Below are 27,245 nucleotides of genomic sequence, written 5' to 3'. Positions count from 1 at the left end.
AGGAGAGAGAGAGACTTCCCATATCCACAGTGTGGCTGCATCATCTTCAATGCCATCTCTTCCATCTGGCCCTTTGCATCATGTGCCTGGACTAGATCTGGCCCCCAGGCAGCCCTAGGACCCCTCAGGCTGTTGCTGAGCTTTGCTGTGGCCTGACAATTGCCTCCTTGACAGGCCCTGTCACTTCACTGCTGTGGCTTTGCTACCAAACCATTTCCTTACAGCTTCCCTATAGCTTTCCCCAAAGAATTCTGGCGACTAATTTGGTGAGGTGCTGAGAAAACTCCTTTTGGGATCCCAGAACTACACTTCCCATGAAGCTTTGGGGAAAGGTCTGCCAGTGGAATAGTCCCAGAATAACACTGCTGTGTGGATAGGCTGTATTATCTGTGAAGAAGGCATTGTGTGATTATTACGAAGGGACCCTGCACTTTTGACTTTGCCACTCCACTGCTGCCGCCAACCCTGCCATCTCGGCTGCCAGCCCACTACTCCAGAGAGAGTGAGAGTGGGGTGGGACTCATCTTGGGGTACGAGCCCTTCTGAGCTCCTCCTGCAAGCGACTGTCTTCCCTTGCAGCTTGCTCTTGAGTGAGTCCGGCAGCAGCAGGAAACTCTTGAACCTTAAGTGCTTCGATTGTGGAAAGGTTCAGCTGGAAAATCCAACTCACTTCCCTTCAAACATTTCACACTGGGGAGAAACAATATAAGTGCTTAGAAAGTGGAAAGAGCTTCAGTTACAAGAAATGCCTCATTATGCATCAAAGAATTCACACTGGGGAGAGTCCATATCAATGTTTGGAATGTGGAGAGTTTCAGCTGGAAAAACCAACTCACTTCCCATCACACCGAGGAGAAACCATGTAAGTGCTTGGAATGTGGAAAGGGCTTCAGTAGAAATTCCTCTCTCACTTTGCATCAAAGAATTTGCACCAGGGAGAAGAGCTTCAGAAGTAGCACAAGTCTCTTGTCATGAAAGTATTCAAAAAGGGGAAACCATATTATTAGTGTAGAACAGGGGCTGACAAGCTCTTGCCTGTGGGTGTTTTGGAGGCCTGTGAAGACCTCCTGTGTTGCCAACAGGCAAGATAATTTAAAAGATCCCAGAGGCAATCAATCCTCAGGTGGGAAAAATGTTACAGTGCTTTATTTGAAAGGTTTAGTGGTTTCTGGCAGCAAGGCAATAGACAGATAAAGCAGCTAATGAATCTTACATCTCCTTTCAGTCATTGGGAGCCCTGGGCAAGCAACGGCAGAGAGATCCCCAGCTGGCCTCTACACAGCACCCCAACCAACCTGAGTCTGTGCTGAGACTCCTCGAGCGGGAGATAGGGACCCTTATTTATATTCAAAAAGGAAACCATATTATGAGTGTAGAACAGGGCGCTGTGAAACTCTTGCCTGTGGGTGTTTTGGAGGCCTGTAAAGACCTTCTGTGTTGCCAACAGGGAAGAAAATTTAAAAGGTTCCAGAGGCAATCAACCCTCAGGTGGGAAAAATGTTCCAGTGCTTTATTTCAAAGATTTAGTGGTTTCTGGCAGCAGGCAACAGCAGATAAAGCTGCAAATGAATCTTACGTCTCCTTTCAGACATTGGGAGCCCTGGATAAGCAATGGCAGAGAGATCCACAACTGGCCCCTACGCAACACCCCAAATAGTTCCCATGAAGCTTTGGGGAAAGGTCTGTCAGTTAAAGTGGAATAGATGCAGAATAACACTGCTGTGTGGATAGGCTGTATAATTTTTGAAGGAAGCGTAGTGTGACTATTATGAAGGGACCCTGCACTTCTGACTTTGCCACATCACTGCTGCCCCCAACCCTGCCATCTCAGCTGCCGGCCCACCACCCCAGCGAGAGTGAGAGTGAAGCGGGACTCATCTCGGGGTAAGAGCCCTTCTGAGCTCCTCCTGCAAGTGACTGGCCTGCCTTGCAACTCTCGAGTGAATGGGGCAGCAGCACCCATGCAGCTTAGTCTTCACTCTGCATCTGCTCCTGGGGGTTGCCAGATCCCCCAAGGACTTCCTCTTGCTGCTGAATAAGTAGGGCAGTAGCAACAGAAGGAATCTTGGAGTGCCCAGAGCCCCAGGAGTCGTGGAGTGAGGAAGTAGTGCCAGGCAGGCCAAGTCCTGGCAGGTGGTGCTCTGAAGGGCCTCTCTTGACCCATGCCTGAGTGCCGTCTCAGCTGCTAGCCCAACACTCCCCTCCAGAGAGGGTGAGAGTGGTCCCACCAGAGCTGCTTATATAGGTGCTGCAGCACGCAGCCCAGAAATTGCATGTTGAGTAATGCGTGCGTGTGCACATCACATGAATTGAGAGAGCTCATGGCTTTCAGCAATTCTGCAGCATGCTGGTCTGCCTGCCCGCTGTTCTCTCTCTGTGCACATCCAGCATGAAGTCTAGAAGATCAAGGAAGCGCACATAGCACTGCTTCAATAAGATCTTGGTAGGCATGCACATTAAACAGTCTCAGTGGTGGGGACTTGCCTGTAATTCATAGTTGTATCATGATGAATCATCTGTAAACATATTCTCAGATTCATTGATATTTCAGGAAGTTGAGATATTTGTGTGAAAGTTTTAATTGTGGTAAGTGCAATAATTGGCTATGTGTTTGTAGGGTGTAGTGGAGTGGTTAAGGTGTTGGACTATGACTTGGGAGACCAGGGTTAAAATCCCCACACAGCCACAAAGCTCACTGGGTGACCTTGGGCCAGTCACTGCCTCTCAGCCTCAGAGGAAGGCAACGGTAAACCCCCTCTGAATACCACTTACCATGAAAACCCTATTCGTAGGGTCGCCATAGGTCAGAATTGACTTGAAGGCAGGTCATTTCCATTTTAGTTAGCATAATAGTGCTAGATGGTTGACACAGTATTGTACAACTAAGAAGTTACCATCTAAAAGCATCTCCATATGCTACATCTTATCGACTAGAGAAGCACAACAAGGACTTATTTCTTCAAAACAGAATTGTTATCAATCCTCCCGGAGATAGTTGAGAAAATTAACAGATATTTATTTTTTATTTATAAATACTGGGAGGAACGGCAGGATATAAATCTAATAAATTTAAATGGTGGAACAATCCATTTCAGCATCTTGTCTTTCCCAATTTTGAGTTCCATTTGGAACCTTTTCTTATCCTTTGGGTCTTCTTATTGCTTATATTTTGACGGCTAGGCGTTCAACATTGCCTGGCTCAGTGGACTAAGTTCCCTCCCTTTTATTAATTCCCGTTCACAGGACCATCATTACATGAAACGGAGATTTAAGAGCAGGGTCATCCCTCAAAACAAGGCAGATGGTTTTTCAGCCGTTCAGAGCATCTTTTCGGACTTCAAAGCAAAGCCATACGCTGGGCCTGACTCTCTTGCCTTCCCACAGACGGCTGGATCTTTTTCTGAACTTAATTTTCACCGAGTGACAACAGTAGTTGAACCAACTTGTCCTTCAGATTCCATTCTTCTTCCAGGTAGAGTCACTGTTACCATCCAGTCTTCCCTTCTCAGGGAAACAGCACCAGCTAAGAGCCTTCTCTGCCAGCTCCCTCAAACTATTCAGGGGTGGGGAGTCTTGAGGAGATGCCAAAGCCCCAGGGAGGGGCTGCAGGTGGCTCAGTGGGTAGTAGGGTTGCCAGGTTCAAGGCCTGAGACTGATCCTGTATCTTTAGGAGAGGAGAAAGTCAGCCAAGTGTTCCCATTACAATGTTGCAAGAACACCTGCACTTGGCTGACTTTCTCCTCTCCTAAAGATACAGGATCAGTCTCAGGCCTTGAACCTGGCAATCCTAGCAGGTAGAGCAGCTGCTTTGCAAGCAGAAGGCCCCAGTTCAGTCCCCAAAGGCATCTCCAGGGAGGGTTGGCAGAGACTCCCTTTGTCTTCCTCTATTCTGCGCAAGGCGTCGTTCCTCCTTGGCTCCCACTTTGAGAGATCATCCGGATGTCTGGCTCCATAAGGGTTAAAAGAAACGATTTGAGATTGCTAGAGAGGAAGGATAGAGAAGGAGGGTGGAGGGGCACCTGTGTCCTTCCAAGGAAATGTGGCGCGTCTCCCTCTGATGTCACTTCCTGCAGAGGAGGACCTGCAAGGCGCAGGGGCCCTGGCAGAAAGTTTCTGCCTGAGCATGGCGGAGAACGAGAAGCAGGTGGGAGGGCTTCATGTAGACGCGATGCGCTCTAGATGTTGTTGAAGTATAACTCCCATCATCGCTGACCATTCCTCATATTGCCAGGGGCTGATGCGGGCTGAGTCCAGCAACCTGTGGAGGGCACCACCTTGGCTACCACTGATATCCAATACCCCTCTGGGTTTTGCCTCCCTCAGTCCTCTTCTCATCCTGCTCCCCGTTATATGACTTGAGTTCTTATTATGCTGTTTCAGGAAAAGGGTCTCTATGCAGAAACAGAAACTGATTTCCCTGAGGCAGAGAGGACTCCGTCGGAGACCTGGCAGAGGCTTCTGGGTGAGGATGAATGGATCATATCTGCATTTGGTTTCTCCCTGTTGATTTTGACTCCTTTATTCCTCTCTCAAGCCTTTTCTAAGGCTCAGAAATGCTCCTGTTTATATCACGTTAAAAATTTGTACATGAGAACCAGCACTTTGATTTGTGGCCACCAGTCCAAATGGGGAGAGGTGTTTTGTCACACAACAGAAATATAAACTCTGAATAAAGACCTGAAACTCACTCCTGATAAGACCCTTGTGCAGTTAGACATATAATCACTTAAGCTCTGACACAAGCATATGGTTTCCAGGCACATTTTGTTACTCATAGGTGATGGAATGATGTTGGCAAGACCTGCTACACCATCTCCTCTTTCTGGTGGAGGAGAAGCTGCTGCTGTCTCACCAGATCGGGCAGGGTGCAGACTCAGAAGGGGAAGAGACTGGGGACAGCCTGGGTGCCTCTGTCCCCTGTTCACCTCCCTGGGTCTGAATGAATGTCTTTCCCCCTCTTCGCTTCTCGCAAAGCCCTTATATGAGCTCTAATTAAGGTGTTTCAGGAGTAGGGTCTCTGCAGAAATAGAAACTGATTTCCATGAGGTATAGAGGATCCCATCAGACCCCAGGCAAATGCCGCTGGGTAAGGATGAATGGGGAGTATCTGCATTTGGTTTCTCTCTGCTCATTTTGACTCCTTTACTCTTGTCTCCAACCTTTTCTAAGGCTCAGAAATGCTCCTAGTTATATATGTTAACAATTTGTACGTGGGAACCAGCACTTTGATTTTTGGCCACCAGTCCAAATGGGGAGAGGTGTTTTATCACACAACGGAAATATAAACTCTGAATAAACATCTGAAACTCACTCAACTGATAAGACCCTTGTGCAGTTAGACATATAATTGCTGAAGCTCTGAGAAATACAGTAATGGCTTGTGGGCCCATTTTGTTACTCACAGGTGATGGAATGATGTTGGCAAGACCTACTAAACCCTCTTTGTGGTTGAGGAGAAGGTGCTGCTGTCACCCCAGATCAGGTGGTGGGAAGACTCAATAGGGGAAGAGGCTGAGGGCAGCCTAGATGCCTCTGTCCCCTGTTTATCTCCCTGGGTCTGAATGCATTGCTCTCTTCCACTTCTCGCAGAGCTGCCTTCAACTTTATTCTCTCCTGAGAATAATGACCAGGCACCGCTCCTGAACTAACTTTTGCATGTAGATCATCTTCCTGTTTTCTATGAGGAGGAAATATTTTCTTGCCTTTAATGTGTCTGTCTATTTACTGTATTTTCTCGGCAATGGCCCAAGTGGTTTAAGCTGTCCAGATCATTTGAGAAGCTTTACATTTGCTATGGAGGTGGAACAAGCCTCTTAGTCATTTTCTGGTGGGCCAGAAGGCATGTGCCCATCCAGACAGGCAACCCCTGAGATGCAGAAGGGACCTTTTAAGAGTGAATAGCAAGTGCGACTAAAAACTGTTTTTCAGGCTTTCAGGTCATCTTTTCAGACTTCATAGCAAAGCCATACACTGGGCCTGACTCTCTTGCCTTCCAACAGAGGGCTGGTTCTTTTCCTGTTCTGACTCAACTTAATTTTCTCCAAGTGACAAAAGTAGCTGAACTGACTTGGCCTTCAGATAGTCACAGATACCCTCCCGTCTTCCCTCCTGAGGGAAACAGCTCCAGCTAAGAGCCTTCTCTGCCAGCTCCCTCAAGCTATTCAGGGGTGGGAGTCTTGAGGAGAGGGCAAAACTCCAGGGAGGGGCTGCAGGTGGCTCAATGGGTAGAGCAGCTGCTTGGCATGCAGGAGGTCCCGGGTTAAGTCCCCAAGGGCATCTCCAGGGAGGGCTGGACTGGGAAAGACTCCTTGTCTAAAACTGTTGAGATCTGCTGCCAGCCAGTGTAGACAGCACTGAGCTAGATGGACGCCTATGCTTTGTTCAGGGCTTTGTCTTCCTCTGTTCTGTGCAAGGCATCTTTCCTCCTTGGCGTCCACTTTGAGAGATCATTTATTTTTATTTATTGATTTTATTACATTTTTAGACCGCCCTATAGCAATAAGCTCCCAGGGCGGTGTACAGCATAATAAAACAGGTTAAAATACAAGTGGATGTAAATACAATACACAATAAAACATAATTAAAAATTTTCAATTTTAAATTCAAATTTTTAAATTTTTAAAATGCCTGGGCGAAGAGGTAGGTCTTTACCTGGCGCCGAAAAGATAACAAAGAAGGCGCCAGGCGTATCTCATCAGGGAGGGCGTTCCATAGTTCGGGGGCCACCACTGAGAAGGCCCTAGCTCTAGTTATCGTTCTCCGTGCCTCCCTATGCGTTGGGACACGGAGAAGGGCCTTCGACGTCGAGCGCAGCGACCGGGTAGGTACATAGCGGGAGAGGCGTTCCGCCAGGTATTGCGGTCCGATGCCGTTAAGGGCTTTATAGGTAAGAACCAACACTTTGAATCTGGCCCGGAAACATATTGGTAGCCAGTGCAGCTGGGCCAGGACAGGTGTTATATGATCAAATTTTTTTGTCCCAGTAAGAACTCTGGCCGCAGCATTCTGCACCAGCTGAAGTTTCCGAACCGTCTTCAGAGGTAACCCTACGTAGAGTGCATTACAGTAGTCCAATCTAGAGGTTACCAGAGCATGGATAACTGTGGCAAGGTTCTCCTTATCCAGATAGGGTCGTAGTTGGGCTACCAGCCGAAGCTGGTAGAACGCATTCCGTGCCACCGAGGCTACTTGAGCCTCCAGTGACAGGAGCGGATCTAATAAGACCCCCAAACTACGGACCTGCTCCTTTAGGGGGAGTGTAACCCCATCTAGGGCAGGTCGGACATCAACCATCTGGGCAGAGAGCCCCCCCACCAGCAGCATCTCAGTCTTGTCAGGATTGAGTCTCAGTTTATTAGTTCTCATCCAGTCCATTATCGCGGCCAGGCAGTGGTTTAGTACATTAACAGCCTCACCTGAAGAAGATGAAAAGGAGAAGTAGAGCTGCGTATCATCAGCATATTGCTGGAAACGCACTCCAAATCTCCTAATGACCTCGCCCAGCGGCTTCATATAGATATTAAAGAGCATGGGGGACAGAACTGAACCCTGTGGGATCCCATATTGGAGTACCCAGGGACTCGAGTAATGCTCCCCAAGCACCACCTTCTGGAGACGATTCTCGAGGTAGGAGCACAGCCACTGCCAAGTAGTGCCTCCAACTCCCAAGTCCGCAAGTCGCCCCAGAAGGATACCATGGTCGATGGTATCAAAAGCCGCTGAGAGATCAAGGAGAACCAACAGAGTTACACTCCCTCTGTCTTTCTCCCGACAGAGGTCATCATACAGGGCGACCAAGGCTGTTTCTGTACCAAACCCCGGCCGAAAGCCCGATTGACATGGATCCAGATAATCAGTTTCATCCAAGAGAGCCTGGACCTGGTGAGCGACCACACGCTCTAAAACCTTGCCCAGGAACGGAACATTTGCTACCGGTCTATAGTTGTCAAGATTTTCAGGGTCCAAGGAGGGTTTCTTTAGGAGCGGTCTCACCACCGCCTGTTTCAGGCAGGGTGGTACCACTCCCTCTCGTAAAGAGGCATTGATCACCTCCTTGGCCCATCCGGCTGTTCCGTTCCTGCTAGCTTTTATTAGCCATGAGGGGCAAGGATCCAGAGCAGAAGTGGTCGCCCGCACCTGTCCAAGCACCTTGTCCACGTCCTCGAGCTGAACCAACTGAAATTCATCCAATAAAACAGGACAGGACTGTGCTCCGGACACCTCATTAGGCTCAACTGCTACAATATTGGAGTCAAGGTCCCGGCGGATGTTTGTGATCTTATCTTGGAAGTGTCTCGCAAACTCATTACAGCAGGCTATTGATGGTATTATTGCGTTCTGAGGACCAGAGTGTAAAAGTCCCCGAACAACCTTATAAAGTTCTGCTGGGCAGTTAGAAGATGACTGAATGGAGGCAGCAAAGTACTGCTTCTTCGCTGCCCTCACCGCCTTCACATAGAGCTTGGTAGAGATCTTCACAAGTGCAAGACCACAGCCGTCGGGAGTTCGTCTCCATTTGCACTCAAGCCGTCTCCTTTCTTGCTTCATCACTCTTAGCTCTGGGGTAAACCACGGAGCCAATTGAGCTCTGCAGAGGAGAGGGCGCACCGGGGCGATCGTGTCAACTGCCCGGGTCATTTCCGTATTCCACAGATTGACCAGGGTTTCGACAGGAGCGTCAGTTTTATCAGCCGGAAAACTCCCCAGAGCCTTCTGAAAACCTTCAGGATTCATTAGTCTCTGGGGGCGGACCATCTTAATTGGTCCTCCACCCTTGCAGAGGGGAGAAAACATTGTGAGCCTACACCTCAATAGGCGATGATCTGTCCATGACAGAGGAATAGATGTAAAATCCCTCACTCCCAGATCACCATCCCCTGCTCCAGTAGCAAAAATTAAGTCTAGAGTGTGCCCCGAAGTATGCGTAGGGCCAGTATCATCTGGCTCCATAAGGGTTAAAATAAACAAATTGAGATTGCTAGAGAGGAAGGATAGAGAAGGAGGGTGGAGGGGTATCTGTTTCTTTCAAAGGAAATGCGGCACCTCTCCCTCTGATGTCACTTCCTGCAGAGGAGGAACTGCAAGGCAGGGGCCCTGGCCAAAGGTTTCCGCCTGAGTGTGGCAGAGGAGAAGCAGGAAGAGCCGCAGGTGGGAGGACTTCAGTCATGTAGACATGATGCACTCTAGATGTTGTTGAAGTAAAACTCCCATCATTGCTGACCATTCCTCATATTGGCTGCGGCTGATGTGGGCTGGAGTCCAGCAACCTGTGGAGGGCACCACCTTGGCTACCCCTGACATCCAATACCCCTCTGGGTTTTGCCTCCGTTGGTCCTCTTCTCATCCTGCTCCCCATTATATGACTTGAGTTCTTATGCTGTTTCAGGAATAGGGTCTCTTTGCAGAAATAGAAACTGATTTCCATGAGGTATAGAGGATCCCATCAGACCCCAGGCAAATGCCGCTGGGTAAGGATGAATGGGGAGTATCTGCATTTGGTTTCTCTCTGTTCATTTTGACTCCTTTACTCTTGTCTCCAGCCTTTTCTAAGGCTCAGAAATGCTCCTATTTATATCACGCTAAAAATTTGTAAGTGGGAACCAGAACTTTGATTTTTGGCCACCAGTCCAAATGGGGAGAGATGTTTTGTCACACAACGGCAATATAAACTCTGAATAAACATCTGAAACTCATTCAACTGATAAGACCCTTGTGCAGTTAGACATATAATCGCTTAACCTCTGAGAAATACAGTAATGGTTTCTGGGCCCGTTTTGTTACAGGTGATGGAACGATGTCAGCAAGACCTACTAAACCATGTCCTTTGTGGTGGAGAAGAAGGTGCTGTTGTCGCCCCAGATCAGGTGGGCGGAAGACGCAGTAGGGGAACAGACTGGGTGTCTCCGTCCCCTTTTCATTTCCCTGGGTCTGAATGAATTTCTCTCCTCTTCGCTTCTCACAAAGCTGCCTTCAACCTTGTTCTCTCCTGAGAATAATGACCAGGCACCTCTCCTGAACTAACTTTTGCATTAGATCGTCTTCATGGTTTCTCTGAGGAGGAAATATTTTCTTGCCTTTCTGAATACCTCTTACCATGAAAACCCTATGAACAGATCCAAAAAATATTCATAGGGTCGCCATAAGTTGTAATCAACTTGAAGGCATATAACAACAAGCATAATGATGCTAAATAATGTACTGTACTTACAGCTATGAAATTACCACCTAAAAGCAGCTGCATACTGTATACAAAAGTATTCCTACTAACTAGAAAAGCACAAGAAGGACTTATTTCTTTAGGAAATAATTGTTATCATTCCTCCCAAGGAAAATAAACATAGTTGAAACAGATTGTTCTACCGTTTCTTGAGTTAGACACATATTATACACTCCAAATTAAGAAACGGCAGACCAATCCATTTCAACTTCTAGACTTTTTCAATCTTATAATAATAATAATAATAATAATAAATTTAATTTATGAGTCGCCTATCTGACCAATGGCCACTCTAGGCGACTTACATATGGAAAATTAAAACACAATATAATAAATACAATTACAAATTAGAACGATGCAGCAGCAAAAGCAATAATAATACAGGGCATGAGGCATTTAATCATAGCAGTTAGCCCTCCCCGGAAATCCCGAAGGCCTGTTGAAAGAGCCAGGTCTTTAAGGCTTTGCGGAAGACATTTAGGGAAGAGGCGTGCTGTAGATCTTGTGGGAGGGAGTTCCAGAAGGTGGGGGCCGCCACTGAGAAAGCCCTCTCTCTAGTTCCCGCCAGTCTAGCTGTTTTTGTTGGCGGGATTGAGAGAAGGCCCTGTGTGGCTGATCGTGTCGGGTGGCATAATTGGTGGCGTTGAAGGCGCTCCTTTAGATAGACTGGGCCGAAACCGTATAGGGATTTAAAGGTTAATACCAACACCTTGAATTGGGCCCGGAAAACAACAGGAAGCCAGTGTAGATCGAACAACACGGGTGTGATGTGTTCCCGGCGGCGACTATTCGTAAGTAATCGAGCCGCCGCGTTTTGTATACGTTGTAGTTTCCGGACCGTTTTCAAGGGTAACCCCACGTAGAGCGCATTACAGTAATCCAATCAAGAGGTGACCAGGGCGTGTACTACCAGTGGGAGCTGATGAACAGGAAGGTAGGGTTGCAGCCTTCGTATGAGGTGTAGTTGATACCAGGCTGCCCGGCTCACTGCCGAAATCTGAGCCTCCATGGACAGCCTGGAGTCACAACCCCAAGGCTACGGACCTGGTCCTTCAGGGGAAGACTCACCCCGCTGAACTTCAGGTCAACATCTCCCAACCTTCTCTTGTCCCCCACAAGCAGCACCTCGGTCTTATCGGGGTTCAGCTTCAGCCTGTTCTTTCCCATCCATCCACTCACGGATTCCAGGCACTTGGACAAGGTCTCCACAGCCAACTCTGGTGAAGATTTAAATGAGAGATAGAGCTGAGTGTCATCTGCATATTGGTGACACTGCAGCCCAAATCTCCTAGTGATTGTCCCTAGCGGCTTCATGTAAATGTTAAATAGCATGGGAGAGAGGATAGAACCCTGTGGCACACCACAATTGAGAGGCCAAGGGTCTGAAACCTCCTCCCCCAATGCTACCTGTTGGCACCTATTGGAGAGAAAGGAACAGAACCACTGCAATACAATACCTCCAATTCCCAATCCCTCCAGGCGATGTAAAAGGATACTGTGGTCAACAGTATCAAAAGCCACCGGCGCTCTAGTCATCTCACCACCTGTCTCAGCGAACGCAACCGTGGTGTATACCACGGCGCTAACTGAGTTCTATTCAGGGGGAGAGGACGTTTCGGAGCCACCCGGTCTAATGCCCCGGTGATCTCATCATTCCACTCCCTCACCAGGTTTTCGACCGGGTGGCCTTCAGCAGGTTCCAATTCCCCTAGCGCAGTTAGGAATCCATCCGGATCCATCAGGCGCCTGGGGCGGACCATTCTAATAGGTCCTTCGCCCCTGCGGAGGGGGTGCGGCATTGAGAGGTCTATGTTTACCAGATAGTGATCTGACCATGACACAGGAGTGGAATTAACCACTCCCAACTTCAGAGCACTTCTCTCCTCTTCCAGGACAAACACAAGGTCGAGAGCATGACCGGCTACATGGGTAGGCCCCCTATTACTAAGGTGCAGTTCCCAGGAAGCCATGGTTTCCAGGAAATCCCGAGGGGCTCCAGTGAGAGTGGACTCGGCATGCACGTTGAAGTCACCCAGCACTAACCATTCTGGGGACAACGCCCGTACAGCCGAGACCACCTCCAGCACCTTGGCCAGGGAGTCTGCTGTGCAGCGGGGTGGGCGGTACACTAGCAGGATCCCTAAACTGCCCTTCAAGCCCAACCTCTAGTACATGCAGTCAACACATTGAGTCCTATGGAGAGGGAGTCTGGCAAAAACCAATGACTCTCGATAGATGACTGCCACGACCCCTCCCCGCCTACCCACCCTTGGCTGCTGTGCATAACGGAAACCTGGTGGACACATGGCCTCAAGAATGGGAGCAGAGGCCTCATCCATCCAAGTTTCCGTAATACATGCCAGGTCTGCCCGCTCATCCAAGATCATATCATGGATGAGCGAGGTCTTTTGTACCACAGACCTGGCATTACACAACAGTCGAAGGTCGGTAGGAACCTTGCGTCCCCCAGTTTTCGTCTGGTTCTGGACAGACCCGGAACAGGGGATGGGTATAATGCATCTATCCCCTGTTCCCCTATTCTGGCGTGGTCTGCCAGCAGCACGCCAGCACCTGCCGCCCAATCTTCCAATAACTTGGTCCCCCACCTCCCTCCCTGACTTGCACATGTCTCTTCCCCTGTCTATCAATCAACAGGCCACCCACCCTAAAGCAATACTGGTCCGGAGACCCGCCTCAATACCCTAAAGCAACTATAAATTTATAAATTAAATTAAATAAATTAAATCTTGAGTTCAATACGGAACATTTTACACTTTGGGTCTTGCTAGTGCTTTTATGTTAACGGCTGGGCGTTTGACATTGCACAGCTCAGTGTACAAAGGATGGATTTAGAGTTCCCTCCCTCTTCTTAATTCCCATTCACAGGACCTCCATTGCATCCAATTGAGATATATGGGCAGGGTCATCCCTCAATACAAGGCAGGTGTGTTCTGACTCAGTACAGGGCAGGAGCTCCCTGTCTTCCTTCCTCTGCTCTGTGCAATGCCTCCTTCCTCCTTGGCTCGCACTTTGAGAGATCATCTGACTGTTTGACTTCGTTAGGGTTAAAATGAACAACTCGAGCTTCCTAGAGAGGAAGAGGAGGGCCAGGAGCCTTCAAAGAAAATGCGGCGGCTCTCCCTCTGACGTCACTTCCTGCCGGGATCTTCCCTTGGAGGAAAGTGGCTCCCTGGTCAAGAGCGCAGTTTGATTCGTCATTAAACGCCAGAAGAAGCAGCAGAGCTGCAGCGTCAGTGGCCCCTTCTGGGGTCTGGTAAGTCCCTTGTCCCGCGTTGTGCATTTGGGCGAAGGGGAGTCCCAGGGCCGCTGGGGAGGGGAGCAAGGAGGGGGATTAGGAGACCCCTTTGTGTGGGTAGGGAGATGCCCCAGATTGCAGCCCCAGCCGGTGAAGGGAGAGAAAAGGCTGGAGCAATCGCACGGGAGACCCTCGCCCCGTAAGGAGGTGGCCTCCGTTCAGCTGATCCTTGCAGGATCCCCCATCACAACATCCACCTAGTCTTCGTAATAACTGATGGAGAAAGCGAGTAAAACGGAAGAAGAAAGATAGGCAGGTCCTTGATACAGAGAGTGAAATCTTGGGGGCAGGGGTCATATAGTAGATGGGTGGTGCGTGTGAGGGGAGTACTTCTGGGTGGGAAGTGGAGCTTTCCCCAGAGCATATTTATTCTCACTTGGGGGAAGGTAGCTGCTGTTTTCCCTCCAAGCACTGCATGGGCTGCCCCCTCTGAAATCTGTTCAGTCCCCTCCGCCTCTGCACATTTGACTGAAGGGTTTTCCCAGGGCCACCGGGGAGGGCGCGCAGGAGGCCTGTTCAGCTGACCCATCCAAATCAGGGAGAAGAACTTCTTCCCCCCCCCCTGCACTTCCTGCAAGGCTACGACACCGCTTTGTATTAAGGGGGGGATTGAAAATATGCCTGTGAATGCCCCCATTACTCACACGCTGACTGGTGTTACCAGTCCTCCTGGTTGACCCACATGTGCCCATCCAGACAGGCATCCCCTGAGACACAGAAGGGGCTTTTTAAGAGTGAATAGGAAGTGCTACTGAAAACTGGCAATCGTTTCATCGAATGAATCAAACCGGGAAGACCATGACTGAAAGTAAATCACCGTGTGTTACTAAAAGGGTAAAGGTGAAGAGAGTAATCCAAATGCCCCCAGGGCAGGGCAGTCCCCACCTGTGTCAGTAGCCCTGTCACTCGTCCCAGCCTCCACAGTATGCCTCCTATTGAGGGATGACCTTGCCCTTAAATCTCAGTGGGATGCAATGGAGGTCCTGTGAACGGGAATTAAGAAGAGGGAGGGAACTCTAAATCCATCTGCTTACTTTGTACACGGAACCGTGCAATGTCAAACGCCCAGCTGTCAACATATAAGCACTAGCAAGACCCAACATGTAAGAAAGGTTTCATATGGAACTCAAGATTGAAAAAGTCTCTAAGAAGTTGGAATGGATTGGTCTGCCGTTTCTTAATTTGGACTGCATAATACGAGTCTAACTCAAGAAACGGTAGAACAATCCATTTCCACTATTCTTGTCATTTTCAATCTTCTGTTTATTTTTTCAGCTGTCCTTGGGAGGAATAACAATTCTCTCTTGAAGAAGTCCGGAATACTGTTATATATGCAGCTGTTTTTAGGTGGTAATTTCATAGCTGTAAGTACAGTACATTATTTAGCATCATTTTGCTTGTTGTTATATGCCTTCAAGTTGATTACAACTTATGGCGACCCTATGAATATTTTTTGGATCTGTTCATAGGGTTTTCAGGGTAAGAGGTATTCAGAGGTGGTTTACCATTGCCTTCCTCTCAGCCTACAGCACCCGGTATTCCCAGGTGGTCTCCCATCCAAGTACTAGCCAGGCCTGACCCTGCTTAGCTTCCGAGATCAGACGAGATCGGGTGCTATAAACATATAAATAATATCTAATTATTACACTTATCACAATTATCTCCCTTGCACTCATCTCAGGGAACAACAATATAAACTCATCTTTCCAAAAGACCAAAATACATAATGAATAAGAAAATACTTGTGTAGGTGATTATCATTAATTACAAAAAGATGTTATATATAGAATAACCCAACTTGTCAGTCCGTCCATTTAAACTGAAAATCCAAAATATAATACAAGATGCAATTTTGCTCTTTGTAAAAAGACATATGGATCTCTAGCGAAATATTTCATCTCTTCTAGCGTATGTTTACAAATTACCTAGTTAATGAGGCTTCCATTGTGCTGGTACAAATATAACATAAATCATATCAGTAGACTGACACTTAGTGAAACTGTTCAATGTAAATTTCCTTCCATCTTTAGGATGAATATTCTGTTTTATTTCTAATGCTTGTGAACAGCATGAACATTTCCCAATATTTCAATGGTCCCCTAGTGACAGGAGATCAAATCCTGTAACTACGTAAATCAGAACGGAGCCCCTTCCCTTGAATAGTGGCTGCTCTGCATTGCACTGGAAGTGGAATTCTTTATGACTTTCGCTCATGCAAATCAGGAAACATCCCAAAGCCGCTCTGCAAAGTTTTTACATTTGGCTTGTGTTAAGGTAAGGGGCTTCGTTAACGTTCAGTATCACTTACTGTGTAGTAGCGTTTGCAGAAAATAACTTCTGGGCGCTACCGGAACTCAGACAAACCTAGTACAGTGTAATGGGATAGCCCAAATAATAGCTTAAAATGTGCAAGGAATGTGCTAAAATCATTTACATTAGCTTATAATGACTTAGCTTGTCATTTAGTAGTGTACAGAGGAAAAAAGGTCTCTTCTGAAAATGGGTTTCTTAAACCCTCCCTTCTAGACAAAGCATTGCTTTCTTATAAAGCAGAGTATGGTACAAGTCAGACACTATGCTCTGCAGGTGAGGGCCTCCTGCAGATACCATCTTATCAGACCCAGTGTATTCCCTGGCAAGTGGGATAGTCTTTCCGGTATCAACAGGAAAGACTCATCCTGGTTGCTAGGGAAAAGAAAGAGCAAGCTATGAACATTGTAGGTGTGATGACTGTCGGGGGTCCTTCCCCCACCCTTCACTGTCCCAGGAGACAATTCCCCACCCTGGGCAATTGATCCTGACAAAATATCCTTCCCTGCCAAGGCTGTGCACGCTTACAACAGCCCTGCATGCCACCACCCTTATACTGGTTAACCACTCTGAGCCAAGGGGAAACTCTGAGCCCAGAAAACTTGCCAGGAACTCCGAAGGGCAAGAGCTGAAGAGACACTCCTTGCCCTAGAGCCTTAAGCAAACCCCCAGTTTACACAGTGGTCATGGTCAATGGTACAACTCTGAAGTTGGTTCCTAGTTCCCAGTTCCTTATTTGCTTGAAAGTTCAAACCACTAAAAAAGAAGAAAAGTTGACAGCTACAGCAACTTCAAGCCAAACTTAACATGTCTCTGAACCCCAAAATATAGTTAGGGGTACCCTATATGATATTTCACTGTGATCAGGAGACTCTCCCCATCAAGAATAACAATGCATTTATGCAATCAAAATTATCAGGCTTCTGATATTATAATAAATACATAATGATGTCATAAAATTATAAATAAGGGGTGTCCACCCCAAAATCTGCTCTGGGCCAGGACAAATCATATACCCCAGGAAAGCGGAGGGTGTCCTCTATGAGATGCCGCTTCTTCCCGCCTGGCCCAGAGCTTCTACTGGGCGCAGGGCATGGATGAGTGCATCTATGCAAAATCAAAATAGACAAAAACATGAAGGGAAAAATAAGTAACTGGGGGTAATCATCCCAAAATCTGCTCTGGGCCAGGGCAAAAATGGTCAGACAATACACCCTAAGATCTTTCCATTTCCTTATCACAACCAGGTCATAAACTCCAGGAACTGCAGCGTTCCAATTTAATTTAAAAACAGCTCACATTTAACTCTGGAACGGGACAGTTCAAGAGATAAGCAACTCTATCGATGGATCAAAGTAAAAACATATTTCATTCACAAAAGTTCAGAGATAAGTTAGGGAGTGTAGGATCTTATATTAAATTAGACCATTGATGCATCTAGCTCAGTATTGTCCTCACTGACTGGCAGAGTCTTTCCAGGATTACAGGCAGGGAGTCTTTCCCAGCCCTACCTGGAGATGCTGGGGATTGAAAGGGGGGGCCTTTTGTGTACAAAGCAGCTGCTCTACCACTGAGCTACAGCCCATCCCCTGAAAGCTTGTTTAGCTTGATTTTCATTAAGATAAGGGGGTAATGAGGATGATGCTGGTCTGTGGGGCCCTTTGGAGCTGCTGTCAGAGATCTGTCAGCTATTCAGACACCCATCTTCAAAGGAAGACATGGGCCCCATCACTGGGTTTATATCAAAGGTGACATGGTAGAAACAATAATCCTCACATTCCGCTATTAGCCAGCACCTTTCCTGCTCTGCGAGACTTCAGCTGGGCATAGTAATCCCTGTTTGGCTTTGTTCATAGAATAAGTGGACCTGCTTCTTCTAAACACGGCCTGAAAAGGCAGAGAAGGGATGAGTACCCCGTGAAAGACCAAGCAGTCAAATATGGAACAGCAAGACCCAGCTACCCCTGAAGCAGGACTTGGCCCTGATGCCATCAAGACTGAGACCCATGCGGAGGAATTCCTGGGGGAAAATGTGCAGAAGATCTTGGGGGAGAATCCCCTCAGCTCAGATGTGCAGCGCCAGCAGTTCTGGCGCTTCCGCTACCAGGAGGCTGAGGGGCCCCGAGAGGCTTGCAGCCGACTCCACCTTCTTTGCCATGAGTGGCTGAAGCCAGAGCGACACACAAAGAACCAGATTCTGGACCTGGTGATCCTGGAGCAGTTCCTGGCTCTCCTGCCCCCAGAGATGGAGAGCTTGGTGAGGGAATGTGGAGCGGAGACCAGTTCCCAAGCAGTGGCCCTGGCAGAAGGTTTCCTCCTGAGCTGGGCAGAAGATGAGATGCAGGACGAGCAGCAGGTGAGAGGGTTTCAGTTTCAATATTTTTCCTTTTCTGTATCGAATATTCTGGGTTTTGCCTCTGTCAATCCTCTTCTCATCCTGCTCCCCATTATATGACTTGAGTTCTTATTATGCCGTTTCAGGAAAAGGGTCTCTTTGCAGAAATAGGAACTGATTTCTCTGAGGCAGAGAGGACTCCATCGGACCCCAGCCACAGGCTTCTGGGTAAGGATGTATGGGCCGTATCTCCATTTGGTCTCTCTTTGTTGATTTTGACTCCTTTACTCTTGTCTCCAGCCTTTTCCACAGCTCAAAAATGCTCCTACTTACATCATGATTTTTTATGTGGAAACCATCACTTTGATTCCTGGCCTACAGCTCATATGAGGAGAGATGTTTTATCACACAACTGAAACATAAACACCTGAAACACACTTAGCTGATAAGTGACCCTTGTGCACTTAGATCTAGATATTTTAACTTCTGAGAATAGCATACTGTATACTAATGGCTTTTGGGCCCATTCTCTTTCTCACAGGAAATGAAATGATGTCAGCAAGACCTACTAAAGCATCTCCCCTTTCTGGTGGAGGAGAAGCTGTTGCTGTCGCCCCAGATCAGGTAGGGGTGCCTCTGTCCCTGAGTCTGAATGAATTTTCCTCCTCCCCTTTGCATCTCCCAAAGCCATCCTCAACAAAATCTGTGAATGCCATTTAAGAAGGTTTCTCTCCTTAGAACAATGACCAGCCACCTCACCTTAACTACATATTGCATGTAGGTAGCAGATGATCTTTATACTTTCTATGATGGCAAAATGTATTGTTTTTCTTTTAGCATCCAGTGTCTTTGGAGGATGTGGCTGTGAATTTCACGGAAGAGGAGTGGACTTTGCTGAATCCTAACCAGAGAGCTCTGCATAGTGAAGTCATGGAGCTAATTTGCAGGACTCTGTCCTATCTTGGTAAGGCCCCCTGTTTGGTCATAATATGTTATGTGTCTTCAAGTCGATTACGACTTACAGTGACCCTATGAATCAGCGACCTCCAAGAGCATCTCTTATAAACCACCCTGTTCTGATCTTGTACGTTCAGATCTGTAGCTCCCTTTATGGAATCAATTCATCTCTTGTTTGGTCTTCCTCTTTTTCTATTCCCTTCTGTTTTTCCCAGCATTATTCTCTTTTCTAGTGAATCATTTCTTGTCATTATGTGTCCAAAGTATGATAACCTCAGTTTCATCATGTTAGCTTCTAATGATAGTTCTGGTTTACTTTGTTCTAAAACCCAATTATTTGTCTTTTCTCGGTCCATGGTATCAGTCGTAATATCTGTTTTCAAATTCCATGTTTCTATATTTAATGAACCCAAATATTCTATGTAGTGCCACCTATTTCATCTGGGATTCTTAATCCTCTGCAGATAACCTTGAATTGAGAGCCATCTATTCTCTCTGAACAAAGATCTCTCGTTATGCCCTTCTAAAACAATGGTCCAATTCGCTGGAATTTTTCACTAAAATGTTTCCCCAAGTGCTAACACAGCATAGCTGAGCTCCATTTCAGTTTCTACTATAGCCCATTAGGTGCAACATGTGGACACGTCCAACACTTCCCTCTTAGTTTAACTTTTCTCCTAGAAAGTGGGGCAGAGTGGTGGCAGAGCATCATGCTATTTGGGGGAGAGGAGGACCATTTTAAGACTGGGGTAGGCATCATGGTGTGCTCCACAGATTGCTGGACTCTGACTCCCATCAGTGGTGACCACTGTCCACACTGACTGGGGCTGATGGGAATGGGATTCCAACAAGTTCTAGAGAGCACGACTTTGTTATAGGGAATGGGACGAGACAGTAAGAAAAGCCTTCCCTATATCTGCCCATTTCTTATATTTCAACACTTCAAGTCCACTTCTTCCACGGTAGTACAAGATTTGCAGGCTATGAGGAATCCTTGTAAGAAAGTGGACTTGGCCAGTGCAGAGCCACCCTCCCGCAATTTGTCTATGTATGTATGTGTGTCTTTGTGATTGGCCTAGGACCACCCAATGGGATTAACCTCTGACTGGGAGCTGAACCCAGGTCTCCATTGTTTAAATCCAAAAGTCTAACAGTTGTCAGTGAATGTCAGATGACAGAGACTATTCAACCCAGGGTAAGCTCGGTCTCCCATCCAAGTCCTTTCAGTTCTTCCTTTATCACAACACTTAATTGGGATTGTTCAATAATTTGAGATTACATTTCTTCCCTCGTGCTCTTATCAATTTCTCTCTTCCTTGAAGAAGATGACGAGTGGAAAGCCAAGAGGAAAGGAGAACTCTGTGGGAAAGAGATACAGGAAAGAGGCAGATGTGAAACTCGGGAAGAGCAGAGGAGGAAACCTGAAGCAGAAGAGAAAAGCAGGAATAAATCTTGCACTTCTCAGGGCAGTGGCTACTATAAGATTGCCATCCGAGAAAAAACAGATCAAAGAAGCAAAAGAAGTAAATTTTTTGAATGTTGGAAAACCGTCAATTCTAACAGAAAATTGAAAGCCCACGACAAAAACCAGAAAGGGGAGAAACCAAATAAATGCCTGGAAGGTGGAAAGAGCTTCAACACGAAAACTCAACTCACGGCCCATCAAAGAATTCACACTAGGGAGAAACCATACAAGTGCTTAGAATGTGGGAAGAGCTTCAGCAGGAGAAACCATCTCACTTCCCATCAAAGAATTCACACCGGGGAGAAACCATACAAGTGCTTAGAATGTGGAAAGAGCTTCAGCTGGAAGGAATCTCTCACTCCCCATCAAAGAATTCACACTGGGGAGAAACCATACAAGTGCTTAGAATGTGGAAAGAGCTTCAGCTGGAAAAACCATCTCACTTCCCATCAAAGAATTCACACTGGGGAGAAACCATACAAGTGCTTAGAATGTGGAAAGAGCTTCAGCTGGAAAACCCAACTCACTTCTCATCAAAGTATTCACACCGGGGAGAAACCATACAAGTGCTTAGAATGTGGAAAGAGCTTCAGCTGGAAAAACCATCTCACTTCCCATCAAAGAATTCACACTGGGGAGAAACCATACAAGTGCTTAGAATGTGGGAAGAGCTTCAGCTGGAAAACCCAACTCACTTCTCATCAAAGTATTCACACTGGGGAGAAACCATACAAGTGCTTAGAATGTGGAAAGAGCTTCAGCTGGAAAAACCATCTCACTTTCCATCAAAGAATTCACACTGGGGAGAAACCATACAAGTGCTTAGAATGTGGAAAGAGCTTCAGCTGGAAAACCCAACTCACTTCCCATCAAAGTATCCACACTGGGGGAAAACCATATAAATGCTTAGAATGTGGAAAGAGTTTCAGGAGGAATGACAAACTCACTTGCCATCAAAGAATTCACACCGGGGAGAAACCATATAAATGCTTAGAATGTGGAAAGAGTTTCAGGAGGAATGACAAACTCACTTGCCATCAAAGAATTCACACCGGGGAGAAACCATATAAATGCTTAGAATGTGGAAAGGACTTCCATCAGAAGATACATCTGACTTCCCATCAAAAGATTCACACTGGGGAGAAACCATATAAGTGCTTAGAATGTGGAAAGAGCTTCAGCTGGAAGGAATCTCTCACTTCCCATCAAAGAATTCACACCGGGGAGAAAGCACATAAGTGCTTAGAATGTGGAAAGAGCTTCAGCTGGAAGGAATCTCTCACTTCCCATCTAAGTATTCACACTGGGGAGAAAGCACATAAGTGCTTAGAATGTGGAAAGAGCTTCAGCTGGAAAACCCAACTCACTTCTCATCAAAGTATTCACACCGGGGAGAAACCATACAAGTGCTTAGAATGTGGAAAGAGCTTCAGCAGGAAAACCCAACTCACTTCTCATCAAAGTATTCACACTGGGGAGAAACCATACAAGTGCTTAGAATGTGGAAAGAGCTTCAGCAGGAAAACCCAACTCACTTCTCATCAAAGTATTCACACCGGGGAGAAACCATATAAGTGCTTAGAATGTGGAAAGAGCTTCAGCTGGAAGGAATCTCTCACTTCCCATGAAAGAATTCACACCGGGGAGAAGCCACATAAGTGCTTAGAATGTGGAAAGAGCTTCAGCTGGAAAACCCAACTCACTTCTCATCAAAGTATTCACACCGGGGAGAAACCATACAAGTGCTTAGAATGTGGAAAGAGCTTCAGCAGGAAAACACAACTCACTTCTCATCAAAGTATTCACACTGGGGAGAAACCATGTAAGTGCTTAGAATGTGGAAAGAGCTTCAGCTGGAAAACCCAACTCACTTCTCATCAAAGTATTCACACTGGGGAGAAACCATACAAGTGCTTAGAATGTGGAAAGAGCTTCAGCTGGAAAAACCATCTCACTTGCCATCAAAGAATTCACACTGGGGAGAAACCATACAGGTGCTTAGAATGTGGAAAGAGCTTCAGCTGGAAAAACCATCTCACTTGCCATCAAAGAATTCACACTGGGGAGAAACCATACAAGTGCTTAGAATGTGGAAAGAGCTTCAGCTGGAAAAACCATCTCACTTGCCATGAAAGAATTCACACTGGGGAGAAACCATACAAGTGCTTAGAATGCGGAAAGAGCTTCAGCTGGAAAAACCATCTCACTTCCCATCAAAGAATTCACACTGGGGAGAAACCATACAAGTGCTTAGAATGCGGAAAGAGCTTCAGCTGGAAAAACCATCTCACTTCCCATCAAAGAATTCACACTGGGGAGAAACCATACAAGTGCTTAGAATGTGGAAAAAGCTTCAGCTGGAAAAACCATCTCACTTGCCATCAAAGAATTCACACTGGGGAGAAACCATACAAGTGCTTAGAATGTGGAAAGAGCTTCAGCTGGAAAAACCATCTCACTTCCCATCAAAGAATTCACACCGGGGAGAAACCATACAAGTGCTTAGAATGTGGAAAGAGCTTCAGCTGGAAAAACCGGCTCACTTCCCATCAAAGAATTCACACCGGGGAGAAACCATACAAGTGCTTAGAATGTGGAAAGAGCTTCAGCTGGAAAACCCAACTCACTTCTCATCAAAGTATTCACACCGGGGAGAAACCATATAAGTGCTTAGAATGTGGAAAGAGTTTCAGCAGGAAAAACCATCTCACTTCCCATCAAAGTATTCACACCGGGGAGAAACCATACAAGTGCTTAGAATGTGGAAAGAGCTTCAGCTGGAAAACCCAACTCACTTCTCATCAAAGTATTCACACCAGGGAGAAACCATATAAGTGCTTAGAATGTGGAAAGAGCTTCAGCTGGAAAACCCAACTCACTTCTCATCAAAGTATTCACACTGGGGAGAAACCCTATAAGTGCTTAGAATGTGGAAAGAGCTTCAGCTGGAAAACCCAACTCACTTCTCATCAAAGTATTCACACCGGGGAAAAACCATATAAGTGCTTAGAATGTGGAAAGAGGTTCAACACGAAAATCCAACTCAATTCCCATCAAAGAATTCACACCGGGGAGAAACCATATAAGTGCTTAGAATGTGGAAAGAGGTTCAGCTGGAGAATCCAACTCGCTTCCCATCTAAGTATTCACACTGGGGAGAAACCACATAAGTGCTTAGAATGTGGAAAGTGCTTCAACACAAAAAACCAACTGACTGCCCATCAGAGAATTCACACTGGGGAGAAACCATATAAGTGCTTAGAATGTGGAAAGAGTTTCAGGAGGAAGAACCATCTCACTTACCATCAAAGTATCCACACTGGGGAAAAACCATATAAATGCTTAGAATGTGGAAAGAGTTTCAGGAGGAATGACCAACTCACTTGCCATCAAAGAATTCACACCGGGGAGAAACCATATAAATGCTTAGAATGTGGAAAGAGCTTCAGCAGGAATGAGAAACTCACTTCTCATCAAAGTATTCACACCGGGGAGAAACCATATAAATGCTTAGAATGTGGAAAGAGGTTCAACACGAAAATCCAACTCACTTCCCATCAAAGTATTCACACCGGGGAGAAACCATATAAATGCTTAGAATGTGGAAAGAGGTTCAGCACGAAAATCCAACTCACTTCCCATCAAAGAATTCACACCGGGGAGAAACCATATAAATGCTTAGAATGTGGAAAGAGTTTCAGGAGGAATGACCATCTCACTTACCATCAAAGAATTCACACCGGGGAGAAACCATATAAGTGCTTAGAATGTGGAAAGAACTTCAGGAGGAAGGACCATCTCACTTGCCATCAAAGAATTCACACTGGGGAGAAACCATAGAACTGCTTGGAATGTGGAAAGCGCTGCAGGAGTAGCACAAGTCTCTATTGGAGTTTCCCACCTGTTGTGTGTGAGTGTCTTGGGGGATGCTACTGAAAGACTTCACAATCCTCCAACGCCCCTGCACTCTGGGATGTTTGAGAAGAGATCTTGACCTTCCTCTGTGTGATCCTGGCCCCCCTCCTCTTTTCACACGATGTTGCCCTCATCCAGAACCCATCCGCCCTTTCTTTGTAGAGTGAATTCTGATTTTCCCAATCCTGAGTGTATACCCTGTACCAGTCTAATATGTCCAGCAAGCAGGTAAAGGCCTATAGCAAGCAAAATATTATAGCCTTATGTTAAGCATAGATTTAGTGAGCCTAAAGGCTTGTATTTCCCTTTTTAGGCCCCTTCTCATAATCATCCGAAAAACCTAAGCTAGGAAAGGGCATGATGACCTGCCCAGTATGATGCTGGGAATGTACCTTGTTAGAGAGGCATCAAAGGGATCCAATTAGGCATATATCCAAGAATATGTTATGAGCAAGGTGTTTCATAGTTGGCTTAAGCATAGGTTAAAACTCCCAAAGTAGGGTAATAAATCAAGCGATAGCTAATGAGCAAATTGCTTGTTAGTATAGCCAGGTGGATAAGTCAAAGTACGGTCAATAATGGGAGTTGCTTATATGGCCAACATATAGCTTGCCAAAGAATGCCAGGGAGTTTCCATATAGTTTTCTAGCAATTAGTTGGCTTTTGAAGCTGCTTTGTGAGAAGGTCAGAAAACCCAGTTATCGGTGTTATGCTGTGATGTTTGATGCATGCAAAATATCATTTGTGTATGTAATTCTGCCAAATGCTGTATGTAATCATGCCACTGCCACATGCTAGCTTCAATACTATAAAAGTGTTGCGTGTGCCCAATGGGGTGTTCAGTCTGACCCAGCTACTGCAGAGCTGTGGACTGTTCCACTTTTATTGGGCTACTTGGCTGTATGCTGTAAGTTACTCAATAAATTTTAACTCTTTGTAAGCAAATCTCTTGTCTGCATCTCATCTCTGGTAATCCAAAACAACCCGAAGGTACACACTGAGAAAATCATAAAATAAACAAGCAAACTGAATCCGCTGCTGCCTCGCTTGCTGCTGCTGGTTGCCTTCTCTTCAGCTGAGGTGGGATCAGAAAGAGCTGTGAACCATTAAAGTTAAGGAGCCCAAGTTTGTCCTGTCCATTGATTTTAATGGATCTACTCTGAGCTGAAAGTTGGGTGCAACCCACATATTATTGTTTACCACCCTGTTGTGTAAGTTTGATATATTGGAAAAACTTGTATTTTTTTAAAATATTCATGACCATAATGGACCTCAATTTTCTAGAACTTTTTGTGGTCTGGGAAGAAGTACTAATTAAGGGGAGAGAACAACACTTATAATACATCCTAATGTGGAGAGGAAACATATTTTGGAGATCTAAGCGCCTGGGACTCTAACTGATAGGGGGAAAGGGTCTGTTTCTAGCAGGACAGGACCAGCACGTGGCCCAGAGAGTGAGCTTTCATTTTTTAAAAAAGTTTTTTTACAAAATTTAAAAAGTTTGTATGTGATCTAGAAAAAAAAAGATACAGACCTGGGAAGTGAGCTAGCCTGCTGCTGAAGGTCCCCGTCCTTCCGGTTTTCTAGCAAATGAGTAAAGTCATTCCAGAGAGAGAGAGAGAGGAGACCAGGCTGGATCTTGAGAGGTGCCCACACTGCTGAACAGCTGCTGCCACCGCCCCACTCGCTCATGGCAAGCAAGCTGATACTGTAAGGATGAGCAGAGGAACAAGGCCTCTCTCAACCCACTCTCAACAGTGGTGTAGTTGTCATTGGTTGCGCAGGGTCATCGTCCCTTTCTTTTTGGGGATCTGCATCCTACCCGGGTCCCTTTGTGTCAGCAGCCCACTGCATGACTTTCAAAAGGCCTCTTTCCCCCTCACTGTTGCCACCTGCACAGAACTGCTTGCGAGTGCCTGTAGCACCAACCGCGGCTGCTCCCCGAGAGAGCAAAGCCTTCCGCCTCCCAGTGCAGCAGCAGCACCTCTGCACACCGGCGTTATTTCCCCCGCCTCAGCCAGCTTTCCTGTACTGAGCAGGAGGGACGCTGGTAGAGGTTGAATTGCATGCAGGGCGGAGGAGGAGGAGGATATATATACACACACATGTGAAGTGATTTCTCCTCCTTTGTAAACTCCAACCAGCATGTTAGTGGGGGTAAGGTTTGCCCTCCAGCACGGCAATAATACATTAATAAGAAATGCTGTACAACTTGAAGACCAGCTGCGAGGGCTTCGCTGGTGGAGCTCTCTGTCATTTAGTTTTCCACGGTGAATTGGCTGGAGGGGAAATTGGCGGGAACTAGCGCTGCCTCGCTCCGGATGGACCCAGGCAAGTGGTACCTGAGGGGAGAGGTGAATGATGACAGGTGGGCAGCTTCTACGAAGAGGGGGCAGGAACAGCAGGTTTCCTCAGGTTTCCTTTTATTCCAGCCCAGTCTATGCAAACATGTTCCCCCACTGTGGTCAGTAGGACTTGCTTTCTGTTATGTGCACCCACTTCCAGTCCTGAAGGATCACACGTGAACAGAAAGGGGGACTAAGACTGAATTCAGTCTCCCTTGTACAGGGGCGAGGGAGCCTTCCCATATCCACAGTGTGGCTGCATCATCTTCAGTAACATCACCATCTGGCCCTTTGCATCATGTGCCTGGACTAGATCTGGCCCCCAGCCAGCCCTGGACCCCTCAGGCTTTTCCTGAGCTTTGCTGTGGCCTCCAATTGCCTCTTGG

General features: G+C 46.6%; 1 protein-coding gene and 2 pseudogenes across 2 annotated transcripts; 2 read left to right on the top strand and 1 right to left on the bottom strand.

Annotated features, from left to right (window-relative positions):
* The window catches only part of LOC133381473 (zinc finger protein 208-like), a 34,987-nt pseudogene extending 9,538 nt beyond the window's left edge, over positions 1 to 25,449 (top strand).
* Positions 13,384 to 20,511, top strand: LOC133381459 (zinc finger and SCAN domain-containing protein 31-like). Of its 2 annotated transcripts, XM_061620606.1 has the most exons (5): positions 13,384 to 13,490; positions 17,699 to 18,198; positions 18,324 to 18,405; positions 18,719 to 18,801; positions 19,015 to 20,511. In XM_061620606.1, exons 2-5 carry the CDS (start codon positions 17,782 to 17,784, stop codon positions 19,210 to 19,212), a joined length of 780 nt encoding a protein of 259 aa, XP_061476590.1. In that variant the 5' UTR covers positions 13,384 to 13,490; positions 17,699 to 17,781; the 3' UTR covers positions 19,213 to 20,511. The 2 variants fall into 2 exon arrangements, with proteins under 2 accessions (XP_061476590.1, XP_061476591.1); XM_061620607.1 differs by lacking the exons at positions 18,719 to 18,801; positions 19,015 to 20,511 and adding an exon at positions 18,478 to 18,712.
* On the bottom strand, positions 15,053 to 15,168 carry LOC133382588 (5S ribosomal RNA; annotated as a pseudogene).
* Positions 25,450 to 27,245: the final 1,796 nt, after the last annotated feature.

The sequence above is a fragment of the Rhineura floridana genome, chromosome 3 (assembly GCF_030035675.1).
Source record: "Rhineura floridana isolate rRhiFlo1 chromosome 3, rRhiFlo1.hap2, whole genome shotgun sequence".
In the NCBI taxonomy this organism is placed as follows: domain Eukaryota; kingdom Metazoa; phylum Chordata; class Lepidosauria; order Squamata; family Rhineuridae; genus Rhineura; species Rhineura floridana.
The sequence above is the reverse complement of the archived record's forward strand: the minus strand, read 5'-3'. Positions and strand labels throughout refer to the sequence as shown.